The sequence below is a fragment of the Nesoenas mayeri genome (assembly GCF_963082525.1).
Source record: "Nesoenas mayeri genome assembly, chromosome: 12".
NCBI lineage: Eukaryota > Metazoa > Chordata > Aves > Columbiformes > Columbidae > Nesoenas > Nesoenas mayeri.
The window spans coordinates 5,591,656-5,605,385 of NC_137547.1; the positions used below are offsets into that span (position 1 = coordinate 5,591,656).

At 40.9% G+C, this 13,730-nt stretch overlaps 1 protein-coding gene across 2 annotated transcripts in view; it reads left to right on the forward strand.

The window, feature by feature from the left end:
• Nucleotides 1-13,730, forward strand: part of RBL2 (RB transcriptional corepressor like 2) — a 22,574-nt gene continuing 8,844 nt past the window's right edge. For both annotated transcript variants that reach the window (XR_013922672.1, XM_080351791.1), the window contains exons 1-10: nt 1-240; nt 2,019-2,149; nt 3,464-3,664; nt 4,809-4,873; nt 7,932-8,060; nt 8,960-9,120; nt 9,242-9,306; nt 10,020-10,206; nt 11,938-12,104; nt 12,772-12,881. Coding sequence is in view for 1 of the 2 variants with exons in the window: in XM_080351791.1 (XP_080207917.1) it covers nt 43-240; nt 2,019-2,149; nt 3,464-3,664; nt 4,809-4,873; nt 7,932-8,060; nt 8,960-9,120; nt 9,242-9,306; nt 10,020-10,206; nt 11,938-12,104; nt 12,772-12,881 (1,414 nt within the window). In the remaining variant the exon portion in view is untranslated. The remainder of the gene's footprint in view (nt 241-2,018; nt 2,150-3,463; nt 3,665-4,808; nt 4,874-7,931; nt 8,061-8,959; nt 9,121-9,241; nt 9,307-10,019; nt 10,207-11,937; nt 12,105-12,771; nt 12,882-13,730) is intronic.

Below are 13,730 nucleotides of genomic sequence, written 5' to 3' on the forward strand. Positions count from 1 at the left end.
GTGAGCGGCGGGCGGCGCTGCCCCCTAGCGCCGGGGTGCGGGATGCCGGGCGAGGAGGAGGACGAGCCCGCCGAGCCGGGGGCCGGGGGCGCCGCGCCCCCCGCGCCCTCCCCGCCGCCTGAGGACGGGGACACCCGGCAGCGCTACGAGGAGCTCTGCAGCAGCCTGAACATGGACGAGCGCGCCCGCTCCGAGGCCTGGCTCAGCTACCAGAGCATGAAGCGCAACTACACCCTGGAGGTGAGGGAGGGAGGGAGGGGCGGCGGGGCCGGGGGAGCGGCCGCGCTGAGGCGGCGGCCCCGGGCGGGCAGCGCGGCGGGACGGGGAGGGTTAAGCTGGGGGAGGGAAGGGGACGGCCCTTGGGGCGCGGCGGCCTCTCCCTCACGCCGGGCGGCAGCTGCAGCCGAGCGGGGGCACGTTGGGCCCGGCCGCCCTCGCCCCGCCCGGCCCGGGCCGGCGCCTCAGCCGCGGGGGCACCGCGAGGGACGCTCCCCAGCCCCCCCCTCGACCGCGGCCTTGGCCCGCGGGGCCGCGCGGCTCCAGGGCGGCCCGGAACCGTGACCCCCGGTGCCGGCGGCCGCAAAAATAAAACTATAATAAAAATAAAAGCGGCCGTGTCGCCGCGGTCTTTCTGCTCCCGCCCGTCCGGCTGCAGCCGTCAGATCGTCACCCCCGGGTCACACCGAGTTGCCCTCGTAGGTGCCTTCAGCGCATTTATAATAAATTATAATAAATAGGGGTTTGCGTGAACGTGGCACAGAACTTCGCGGGTGTTTAAAGGCGTTGTGGGCTTTGTACCGTCCTTCTTTAAAGCGGTGACATAAAATGACGCACTCGCCTTGTTTTGAACGGTGTCTTTTACCGGTGGCTTTTTAGAAGACGAAGGCGGCGCTTATGGAAACGCCCGTTTGTGTGTCTGGAGTTATCGGGTTATTCGGGGTTTCCTGTTCCACAGCCGTGCGGAGATACGGGCGGCTGGTCCCGCCGGGCCCGGAGCGCTGCGGGGGCGCCCTGCCCGCACCCGCACAGGTGCGCCGGTGCACAGAACCCGGTCCAGTGTGCTGGGCCCCCGTTTTGTGCTATTTTCTTCCTATTAAACAACAACAGCAACAACAAACCCACACAAAACACAACAAAACTCAAATGTTTTTAGCTTGGAGAAGAGGAGACTGAGGGGTGACCTCATTAATGTTTATCGATATGGAAAGGGGGAGTGTCAGCAGGATGGAGCCAGGCTCTTCTAGTGACAACCAGTGACGGGACAAGGGGCAATGGGTCCAAACTGGAACACAGGAGGTTCCACTTGAATACGAGAAGAAACTTGTTGGGGGTGAGGGTGGCAGAGCCTGGCCCAGGCTGCCCAGGGGGTTGTGGAGTCTCCTTCTGTGCAGACATTCCAACCCGCCTGGACACCTTCCTGTGTAACCTCATCTGGGTGTTCCTGCTCCATGCGGGGATTGCACTGGATGAGCTTTCCAGGGCCCTTCCAACCCCTGATATTCTGTGTTTTAATGAAAGAGGGGTAATAAGATTTGAAAGATTTTCTTCAGGTTTCACATTAAGTAATTGTGCTGTTCCATAAAACAGAGAAAAATGGAAACTATGTTTTTTCTGCTCTCACTGTTGAGGGCAGGAGAATGTTCTGATAGCAACAACCTGTATGTTTGGGTTTTTTTTTTTCTTGTAACACCAAGTCAGTACAAAATGTTATTGCAAAGAGTAACACTAAAAATATATTGTTAAACTTTGGGTCAAACATTAAATTCATACAGGTAACTGTAATTTCAGCCTTGACACAGTTTGCTGTGAAGTATCTGTTTAACACCTGGTTTTCTTGTAATTAAAAACACAAAGTAGCTCAGCAGAACTTTGAAACAAGGAATCGACTTTGTCACCAGTTGGACTTGGTGAGTTTAGGGCCCAGTTCTATCCTGTTTCTTGGTGTTGGGCGCATGGCTGAAAAAGTGTGCTTTTGTTTTCCATGAAGTCCTTCAGATGCCGGATGTTTTACTTCACAGGGCAATGATCTGCACTGGCTGGCGTGTGCCTTGTACGTGGCTTGCAGAAAATCAGTTCCAACTGTGAGCAAAGGGACAACTGAGGGAAATTATGTGTCCTTAACAAGAATTTTGCGTTGTTCTGAACAAAGGTAACTTTTCTTTTTGCTAATTTGTCAAGGCTTGCAAAATCTGAGAAACTGCATATCAGCCTGTGAAATTTAGAAATTGAGCACAAAGGCTAAATGTCTTGTTTCCTGCTTTTAAAGACAGAATTTGTATCATCAGTATCTGTGTTATAGCTCATTGCCACAGAAGTAGGACAGTTCCATTTGGTCATTACTATGGTGTAAAACACTGGTTTTCGAAAGTCAGAGATTGCCTTTCTTCTCAAAAGAGAAAGAAACCAGTCGCTGAATAACTGTCTGGTTTTGAAGAGTGTGCAAAGTGTGAACTTCTCACATGAGAAACCATTTTTATTTGTCTGTGAAAATACAGTGTTTTGTTTTGTTTGTAAGGGAACTTAGCTTTTCCCATGTTCTTTGTGTCATTACTTTAGTTTCATAATCTGATAAACAAATTTGTGTCAAATGTTTATGTCCATAAAGTCATGAAGAAAAGCTTCCTGAAAATCTTGACTTTATTTGTTAGCAATCTGATTGTTTTGTAACAATTTCATAGGCTGGGGGGAAGAAAAAAGTTCTTCTGCGGTTTTTCTCCCCATCTCCTTTACTGTTGGAGCATTGCTATTGGTTTCAACAATACAAAAGTGTTCCTTTTAAACCTATGGGTTTGTTTTTTCCCAGATCAGAAATTCAGGGAACAGAATGTGGATAAATAGTTTCTGTTGTCTGTGCTATCAAAGATAAGTAACATTGAAAAAGTGAGTGTAGATAAAGGAGTGAAAAATAAATTAAAACCAAATTCATGAAGCAAAATTTAGTGAAACTTAGGGCGTTCTCATACTTTGGAGAATCTTAGCATTGTAGAACTCAGAGTTTGTTTTATTTAAGTTAATAAATTATGCAAAAAAAAAAAAATGAAGGAAATCTGATTTTAATGTAATCTAAATGTTGGAGCTGATCGTGTCTCTGGGAGGAAAAGCCTAGAATTAAGAACCTGTAGTTAACAGGGTCATCAACCAAGGATATAAAAATACTCTGTGAGCTGTCTGAGCTCATCCTTTTTATGGGTGAAGGAGTGGCTGTGAGTACCTTGTCATATTTGCCATGCCACTATTTTATCTGTGGATTGGGAAGCAGAAATTGCACTTTTGTTGTAAATAAGTAAAATACATGGTATATTTCACAGGGAAAAAAAAATAGAAGACAAACAACAAGAAGAGCCACATAAACCTCCCTCCAGAAAAAACAAGAAGACACACAACAACAAACCCACACACACATAGACACAAAACCCCCACAACCCACCACTTTTCCGATCTAACCTGTTCATTTTTTTTTCAGCTTGATTGAGTTTTTTAACAAGATGAAAAAATGGGAAGACATGGCAAATCTACCCTCACAATTCAGAGAAAGAACTGAGAGATTAGAGAGAAACTTTACTGTTTCTGCAGTCATTTTTAAGAAGTATGAGCCCATTTTTCAGGACATTTTCAGATATCCTCAAGAAGATCAACCTCGGCAACAGAGAGGAAGAAAACAGAGGTACCTTTCTGTTATTAATGGAGTGATTTTAGAGTATGACTGTTCACAAAAATAGAATGAAGTTGCTCAGCTGGTTTAGTTGTAATTTTGACTGTATTTTCCTGGTAGTTCATTATAGGATCAGGGTTGGTTTGTCTGTCTTTACCTGCAGTAATTTTTTAATCCCATCATTCGATTCGTAGACACAGTTCTGGATATTTTACTTTACAGTAAAAGCTTTATTTCATTGTTATTGTTCTTATTAGGAATGCTAGGAAAATTATGTGCTGGCCTTTTCTGGTTATACTGGTCTCAACAAGATTTTGTCTGTGCCAGCACTAAGAAACGTGGCTTGTGATTTCTCATGGCAGTTAGCAGAGATTGATTTATTCCCACTCATTATTTCTTTAATTGACACTACTATGAGGTGTCATTTTTGGTTGCTGTTGTGGTTTGTTTGCTTTATTATTATTATTATTAATATTATGATTATATTTTACTTTTTCTAATATTTACAGGCTATTTCTTTGTGAGATTTTTGGCTTTTTCATTTTTCTATTTTTTTCCCCTCTCTATGTTCTTGCTACCATAACTTGGTGACATTTGTAACCAAATCTATTTGAATCTATAGTAAAAGAGAGGGTTGTACCTAAATTATTTTGTTGGATAATGCAAATGGTGAGTAAATTGGAATTGGACTATAGATAGAATTACGTACTGAGATTAATATTTGCATATAATGTGGAAATAAATATGTACTGCAAATACATTTCTTTGTTAAGAAGAGCAAACCCTGCTAGTTGATTAGCTTGGATGGCAAGGTGTGAAATCATTTTGAAGGTTAAGTTGGAAGATGATACTTCCTATTTTTTGTGTCAAATCTATATCAATTTTGACATTTGAAACCATTCTTCACATAACCTGATGAAGGATGAGCTGTGTTCTATGCAATGGATTTTTCTGTTACCAAGAACAGAGACCAAACTTACTAGCCAGAAACTTCAAAGTAGGAAAGAGATTTAGGAAAACCATTGAGTATGGACAGCTTTGGCTGCACTGCAGTAAATCTTCATTTTCTTTTAGAATGATTGAATGTTGTATGATGTTCTATCAATATTAATTCATTGAGCTTATCGTGTGCCTTCCTGCTGTTTTTCCCCAAAAGACGGCAACCGTGCACTGTGACTGAAGTTTTCCAGTTTTGTTGGGTGCTGTTTGTTCATGCAAAAGGTAAGAGATTTGAAAGGGATTCAATACTGCAAACTTGGGTTTGTGTTATGTCAGTCCCTAATGCTGAATAGCTGCAGGGTTTCCCCAGCTGTGTGTCTTGCCACACTTCTAAGGTAAGCTGTATGCCCAAATACTTTGGTAGCTTTTATGTGGAATAGTTTTATAAAGTTTCCAGTATCGTGGAGATTTATGCTGAAATTCCAAGGGAAAAAGCAGCTTAGAATTTTAGTGAATTCATATTTAGACGTTATTGTAGTTAACATAAGGTGTAAGTTTCCAGCAACGCTGAAAATGTTTAATAAATTTGATCCTATAATCTAGTAAAAATCTATCATAAAACCCTAGGTGTGAATACTTTTGCGCTAGTATCACAGATAGTGTTCTGATTCTTTTGACAGCCTTTGTGCCTCCAACCTCGTTAAATAATGAGCACAAGGCAACTGCATCAAATAACCATCTGCAGTTTGTCCTGCATTGCGTACGTAGCATGTGTGTTCATATATATATGAATGGCTGACTATCTTGAAGACTCATATTCCTTTAGAACACATAAGGGGTTCCTCTCTTAATACACTTCTGTAGAAATAATGCAATCGACAGACAGTATATTCCAATGTGTATATGATCTTTTTTGTAAGTGCAGCCTTAAAGTTCATAGCAATAGTAGAGGATTTCAGCAGGATTTATGTTCCACTGAGGAGAGTTAGTACTGAACTTTATCTCCAGGCAGTCAGTACTCTGCTTCTCTAGCACAGTCAGGCAGCCCAGAGAGTAAATAGGTCAGTCTGAACAAATCATACATTTTTCTTTCTATAAAATCCTCACCTCTATAGGTAGATTGGACAGTTGGCATCGTGCAAAGGAACTTTACGAATCTTCCTATTGCTAAGTTATTGGTTAATACGTTTGAGTAACTACATCATAAATTAACTACATGTTAATTGGTGAGTAGTTTCAGATATACAAGTTAAATTTGCAGAAATTACCAAGGTGATACCATAGCCAATTTAGTTTTACAGGAAAAAGGAAGATTTTCAGTAATTGTAAACCGAAAATTAGGACGTGACTAGTGGTAGATTTATTAAAGTGTGGCAGCACAAAAATGTAAGATAATGTTGGCCATTTAAGGCATTAAATATTCCTGTGAAGCTGTGTTCACTGTGTTTTGAGGGTGGCAAGTAATCCTCATCATGGCAACCGCACAGCAGTGGCAGGTTGGAGCTTGTCGCTGACATCACTGCCGGGGCAGCTCGTGCTCGTAGCCTCAGTGTGCGCTGCAAAGACAGCGGCTTTGTCTGGCGACACTGCAGTTCTTGCATAGCGCTTGTAAGAATTTATCTTTAAACCCTCTAGCTTGACTTTATTTCTTTAAAATGGAAAGGAAAAAATATCCTTCTACCACACTGAGATAACTGATTTTTATTGTCTGCTACTAGGCGGTGAATGGGAGCAATAAGCTACTGTTTGAAATGCTATTGACAAATCATTTGTATGGGACTACTGGTACTGAAAATTAGATTTAGTTTTGACTGTGCTGACAGTAACGATTGCCGTGCTAGACTTCATGGGTGTGAAAGTAAACTTACGTTACGAGAGTTACTTCTTTAAGATTTGTATTGATTAACATTTTGCTATTGTATTCAGCACTTTCATTGCTGCGAACCTTTAATGATTTCGAAATAACTGATAAATGTGTACAGTTAATACACACTTAATGTAGGCTTCTTTATTTGTTCCAATTATCTGCATTGAAATTATTCTTCTTTTAACAAACATGGAATCAGGAAATTGAATATAAACTTGAACAAGCTGGTATGTTACTGGTAGAAAAGTAACAGCATGATTTAGAAAAAAATGTTAATAATATCTACATTTTGATGTGCTCTGAGTGAGTTTATTACTATATGACAGTTTTCTTCAAGGAGACAAACCTGTTCTTTAGAATGGGCTCGGCTGAGTGATTTGGAGCTTATCTGGAAAAAAAAATAGAGTGATAGAAAATCACACTGTGCATATAAATTCATGGAATTGTTATTTATGGTATTAACGGTATAGTTTAGTTTACAAGACTGCTTTTAGCTATGGCTATTCCTTTAAATGTATGTCATAAACCTAAATGAGTTCAGTAAAGAGTAATTAATCTGAATATCATCTTTGTGAAAGGTGATAAAAGAGGTTACAGGGATTCTTTTGTACAGGAAGGTGGTAACTAAAAACACTTTAGAAGTGTATGAACTAAAGCTACATTGTAAACCAGATCAGAGAGACACATTTTAACTTTATTTCTCTTGTGCTTTACAAAAGAGTTAAATTTATTACTGTTTGTGATGATCATGCCTACAACAAGAGTTTTGTAAAGAGAACAGATTGGAAAAGAAAAAGGATCTCCGGACTCTGAGTTGCACATAGATCCGTCCTGGAGAACGGGGGAGCTGGAGCAGAGAGCAGCGCTTGTGTTTTCTGGGGCATCTGAGCACTTGGGCCTGGCCGAGCAAAACTTCAAGTTCTTTGCAACACCTCACAGGGATGCAGAACGGGGAAGGGAGGGTCCGTCGGAACCCGCTCTTCCCTTCACACCCCTTCTTCTTCATGACCTTAGAACAAAGTTGTGCCTCTGGCAGATGGAGTGAGGATGTAAGGGGCAGACAGGGACCTGTGCTGCCAGAGCCGCGGTAATAAACCCTCCTTGAGGGCGTTTGCACTGTGCACTTGGTGCTGCTCCAAGTGATCGATGTGCTGAGTAACCCGACCGCTGTGGATGAGGGAGTCTGCAGCACCCCTTTATCAGCCTTTTGTAGGGTTTCTTTTCAGAACAGCACAATGTATTTGAGTTCCTACACAGCTGCTGCTGTTCCTGAAAACATATTTTACTGTTACATTCTCCACATTTTAGTGTGTGTGTTTTACTACCTGTGTTTCTATCCAGATATTTGTAGTTACCAGAGTCTGTGTTTCCAAGGCTCCATTGTTTATTGTAATACAAATCTCAACAGTTTATTGGTTAAAATGATTTTAAATCAATGCTAATTTCAATTAATCTCTTATGTCTTTCCAATAGGTAATTTTCCTATGATCAGCGATGACTTGGTCAATTCCTACCATCTCTTGTTATGTGCTTTGGATCTGGTGTATGGAAACGCTCTCCAGTGTCCGAACCGTAAAGAACTTCTGAATCCGAATTTTAAAGGTACATTGTAAAAAACTATCTACTTTTATCCAAAGCCTGCAAGGACTTCTAAGACTACTGAAATTAGGATGAATCTATGTGGAAGAGAATAAATTTAATAGTATTGATTTCAAATATGTGGGAATCAATATTTTCTATGTCAGACTACAGAGTCAGGTTTCTATTAATGTATAATAACAGACTGCTGAATTTTGTCAGTAATATAGTAAGTCAAGAATGTAATTTACTATGGAAATACCATTGAAGGAATTTCCAAGTAAAAATTTCAGTTAAATACATTTTAATGTGAGTGGAAGAGCACCTGATGGCACAGTCATCTCTGGCCACATCAGACCGGAGGGTGCCCGAGGGGCACCAGTTTGGAAAGATCCTCTGCTCAGATCCGAGAGCGACAACTGGGTGCTTTCTCTCTCCTTTCTGGATTGTTGCTGTTCTCTCTCTGAAGAGAATGGACACGTGTAATGGACTTGATAACCACAAATACAAATGACTTGGGAGAAGTTTCCATCGCATTTCCGACACCATGCTTTCCAGGCTCGCACTTCATTTTCAGTGCTGTGCAGCATTCGCATTTACTTCATAGTGGTTCAGATGAGAACTGGGACAATTGTCTCAAATTTACTTCAATAAATTTTATAGTTCACGAGCATTTGATTGGTTTTCTATTAGAACTGTTTTTTAAATATTTATCACTAAATATTTTTTTAAGTCTCTACTCAAGATTGAGTTTTGATAACATTGGCAGATTGAGTGGGTGTTGTATAATTAATAATTCTTTCAAGAGAACTAATTATTTCACCATTTTAACTTCACACTACCTAGACAACACAGAATAGAATTTAATAAGAAGACAGGATACGGATTTGCAAAAGTAAATAATATTGTGTTCTTAATTGTAGGCTTACCTGAAGACTTCCATAGTAAGGATTACAAAGTATCATCTGATCCTCCCTGCATCATTGAAAAACTGTGTTCATTACATTATGGATTAGTTTTAGAAGCAAAAGGCATAAAGGAACATTTTTGGAAGCCGTACATTCGGAAACTTTTCGACAAAAAGGTTGGTCAAGAAATCTGTAATGTAGAAAAATTTCTCCTTACTTGTTATTTCCAAAGCTTTTGTAAGGCCTGAAATATCTGTCCTGTGTTCTTAACTTTGTTTTTAACTGTCTGTCTTGCAGCTTTTGAAAGGAAAAGATGAAAATCTGACTGGCTTTCTGGATCCTGGGAACTTTGGAGACAGCTTGTGAGTCACAATGCTCGTGGTTTGCTTTGCACTAGTGGCCCTCTGAAGTGTGGCATAATGGCACTTGCCTTGTTATCTGCATCTTACTGGGAATACGGGCTGGCTGGCTTATGTATTTATTAATATTCATATTTTACATTGCCTTTCAATTCCTGCTCTTTGAGGTGGTGCAGTCTGAGATACGTATGAAAGAGGAATGATTCCCCAGGATGGTGTTCTTTGGTGCCTACTTTAATTTTTTTGTATATTTCTCTTGTATATAACTCAAGTGTCAGCATGAAAAAGGTGTGGGAGCACACTGAGTGGGAAGTGGGAGAGAAAAACCAGGCTTTATGGTATTTTTTTCTTTATAAACCTAGAGATGCTTAGAGTAGGACTTATTTTCCTTTAAATGGTTCGAAAATGGTAAACTTAGCTTGAGATGATGTGATGCTGTGTAAGTTTTGAGGAGTTTCCAGCCAAAAATGAGTTCTTAGTGTTATGTTCTTCCTGCAGTTATACTAAATAGCAACCCATCAGATATAATGGAAAAATAGTGTCCTCGGCACTGCCGTGTTTTGAGATATTGTAGATTTTAAAGCAGCTCCAGTGCTTCAGGCAAGGTTAAAATAAACTGGGGACTCCAAGAGGCCAGAACTGTGTTCATTTAGATGGCAGGTGAACAGAGCACTGTCTAAATAAAGAGGGGTTTACATTTGTCTTTTCTGCTGCAGCAAAGCCATCAACAAGGCCTACGAGGAGTACGTCTTGTCAGTAGGAAACCTCGATGAGCGAATATTTCTCGGGGAGGACGCAGATGAAGAAATTGGGACTCTCACGCGGTGCTTAAATACAACTTCAGGAATGGAAACAGCCGAACGCGTACAAGTGAAGCACAATCTGCAGCAGCACTTTGACAAGGTGGGTGTGACGTCGTCTGTGCTGCTGGTTTTATACAGAGTTAGTCTGTGGCTGATGAAGAGAAGCGGCTACTAAAATATTGCTGTCTTGATTTCTCCAGGTGATCTGGGAGTGTGCACAGCACAGCTGAGTTACAGCTTGTAACTGATTGAGAATTGATATTGTTTACTTTGTTGGGTTTTCTGTGTGTGTTTGTTTTTGTGGGGGTTTTTGTTGTTGTTGTTTTGGCTTTTTCCTCCGATATTTCTCCGAATATTTGGGTTTTCATTGTTTAAATTCAGAATAGACGCTATTTTGGTAGTTACCTAAAGAGGTACCTTTGGGTAAAGGTTTCTGTGAGGGTTTCCAAGCGCAGCAGAACGGGCAGTTCTGCAGCTGCTGGGGCCTCTGGGCCCACCCGTGTGGCTTCCCCGCCCCTCACAGCTCTGCCCCACACGCAGAGTTTTGTGTTTAACGTATTCAGAGCCACTCAGCACTTTGCTCTGTGTGGTTTATTGTTTCCTTTTAACAGATGTGCTCCAGGTGTTAATATTACATCTGGTTAGAGTTTCAGTTAAATCACCAGGTAATGGTTTTCACCTTGCTTGCCTAAAAGCATGATACGTAGATATGTCTTTTTATATGGCCAATAAAATAGCACAGAATATGGTCTTTGAGAGGATAAAGAACACTACGCGGTTCAGAATCATAAAGTGTCTAGAGGAGCTTTTCAAAAACAGGCATTGGCTTTGAATGCAGACATATATACCTGTGATTGTAGAGCAACAAAATGTTCCTGAAGATGGAAAAGCTGTCTTAAAGGAGGAAGGGCACAAGACAGGCAAAGAAAGGAGGATATAAGCTGCATTAGTACAATTAGATTACAGAGAGCGGAAGGGTGGAACAGTCTAGATCCCTAGAACAGCGATGTGATCTTTTTCTAGAGTGAGCTGGTTAATGGCCTTCAATGTTCTTCAGAGGAAAGATCAAAATAACTTTATCTGCAAAATCAGTGCAAATTGTTAATTCTTTGCTTCTGATCTGCTTAGAGCATTAATCAACCACCATGTTTTGCTGGCGTAGGCCTGGGTGTGTAAATTGCAGGTTTTCTTTTTGGGATGAAGCAGCAGGGCTGGGGGAACCATCGCTCCTGTCCAGTACAGAGACAAACAAAACACGGGGGAAGTGTGTGTGAAAAATGGGAGGAGTGCTGGGAGCTGGGCCGGGCACTGAGGAGATGCACTGGTTTTGTTGTACCCTGGTTGAAAGAGCATCTTTGATGTTAAATTATTTTGATGTGATGATGTAACCTGATGCAAACAAATTAAAATGGTGGCTGTTAGATTCAAGGGAACTTTTTGTGGTGTTAAACTTGGTCCTAGGAAAGCCTGGCTCAGCGCACGCTCTGGCGAGCTCCAGCTGCCCTTGGTACGTGAGGGACGGCGCTGCTGGGGGGTTTGGGTTTGGTTTGTTTTAGACAGGCCTGGTAGGTTCACACTTGTGTGCCAGTCTCTGCCTTTTGGTGCAAGGTCACATCCTCTCTGTGTTTGTATAGCGCAATTTCATACAGATATCCCAGTGGCACAGAGAAATCTTTCATTGCTGGCTCCTATCTGAGACACAAGCTCCTTTGGGCTGTTTGATTCTTAGCCATTATTTCCAGGCATGTATCGTAACACCGGGTAAGAATTCTGCTGGTTAAAATTTTCATAATAATGTACAGTCATATATGCTTATTTTTTGTCTTTTCAGTCCAAATCACTTAGGATTACAACCCCACTTACTGGCCGCAAGTATATTAAAGAGAGCAACCCATACGTGACACCTGTTTCCATAGCAACGTACAGTCTGAGCCGCCTTCATACGATGCTGGCAGGACTGAAAAATGCCCCCAGTGAAAACCTGGAGCAAATACTCAGGTAAGTTTGGTATTCAGGTGAGCAAATAATTCTATTTTTAAAATAGTTTTAATCAAAACTGTTAATGCTAAACAGTGTCATTTCAAATGTGAGGAAAATGGAGTAAAATCAGACCCAGAGAGACATTTACATTTCAAAAGACTCTGTTCTCTTTATTTAGACACCTTTATCCGTAAGAGATTGATGGCTGTAAGAACATACAGCATTTTAAACCAAACAGTTCTGAGCTTCTCTAACAGCAAACCGCTAATATAACATTTTAAATCATTTCCTTCTTCCTACTTAGCAAATTTCCCTACCCAGCAAGACATATTATGCTGTAGGAAATTAAAAATAAAATCTATTCTCTATGTAAGATAAACTGTTGCCTCAGGTACAATGTGTTTTTCAAACAACTTTTGAATCATGTGGAAAATGTTGTTTATCCCTGACCATGAAAAGATGTGCATGTTTACTACAATATATACAGGAATAATAATAATAATAACAAGAATATGCTGAGGACATTTTACAGTCCATACACAGGCACATATGGGTGTGCTCGTATTGCTGTCCAAGAGAGTTATAATTTCATGCTCTAATCATAGGATAAGAATAGTTGTAGATTTTTAAATTTTTTGATCTTAGTAGGAATAGACTGTTGAAAATCTGTAGTTTTTATTTTCAGGTCATGTTCCAGAGATCCTTCTCAGTCCATTGCAAACAGAGTGAAAGAAATGCATGAAATATACTGCCAGAGCACGCAGGCTGAAGGAGAATTCAGTCATTTTTCCAAAGGTGAGAAGCATCTTACTTCTACAGATAAGAATTAAAATACCTGTAAACACGTTTATCACTTTTAAGTAACTTACAGTTTTATTTACGGGTTATGCTTTAGGACAAGAGTATTTTCCATGACTTTTGTCTTTTCCTGCTGTTCCTAAGGCAGGGCAAATTCTAACCATGCATACCATTTTATAACCAGGCTTAGCTTAAAGTACTGGAATGTGAGGATACTTTTGGTTCTACAGAAGGGCAAAGAAAAGCACCCTGAAGGGCACTGCTTTTCTCTCAACTACAGCATTTGTCAGCCACGCAAAATCTGCCCAACTGTAGTCGTTACAAGTCCTCCAGCGGTTTTGGCTGACACAGAAAGAAGGGTTAGTACAGATATTATTAAAACCCTGCCAGTATAAACACAAAGTATTATTTGCAAAGCTGTCAAGATTTGTGAAGCACATGAAGACGGATTAAAAATTAGGAAGATGCTCTTGTCCTTTTTGTTTGTTAATAGAGACTTAGTTGCTTTGTGGTTGTTCTAGTCAACACAGTCGCTTCAGTGTTCTCTGTTGCACAGTGCAAGTGGGATCCATATAGGAATACTTTCCAAACAATCTATTTTCTGAACTTGAAATGTGTTTATTAGATTATAGCAATTTAAAGTTTGTTCTTATATATGGTGTTTCCATCGCTCCTGGGTTCAGTAAGAAGTTACCCTGCTCTGCATTCACCAGGCGGTGCAGCAGGAGAGGGATTCCTAAGTTAACTTGAACTGATTTACTTGCACAAGTGCTGTAGCCACGGCAGCACACAAATCCACACAAGCTACTGAACTGTTGTACCTCTTAAGATCAAGAACAGAATTCT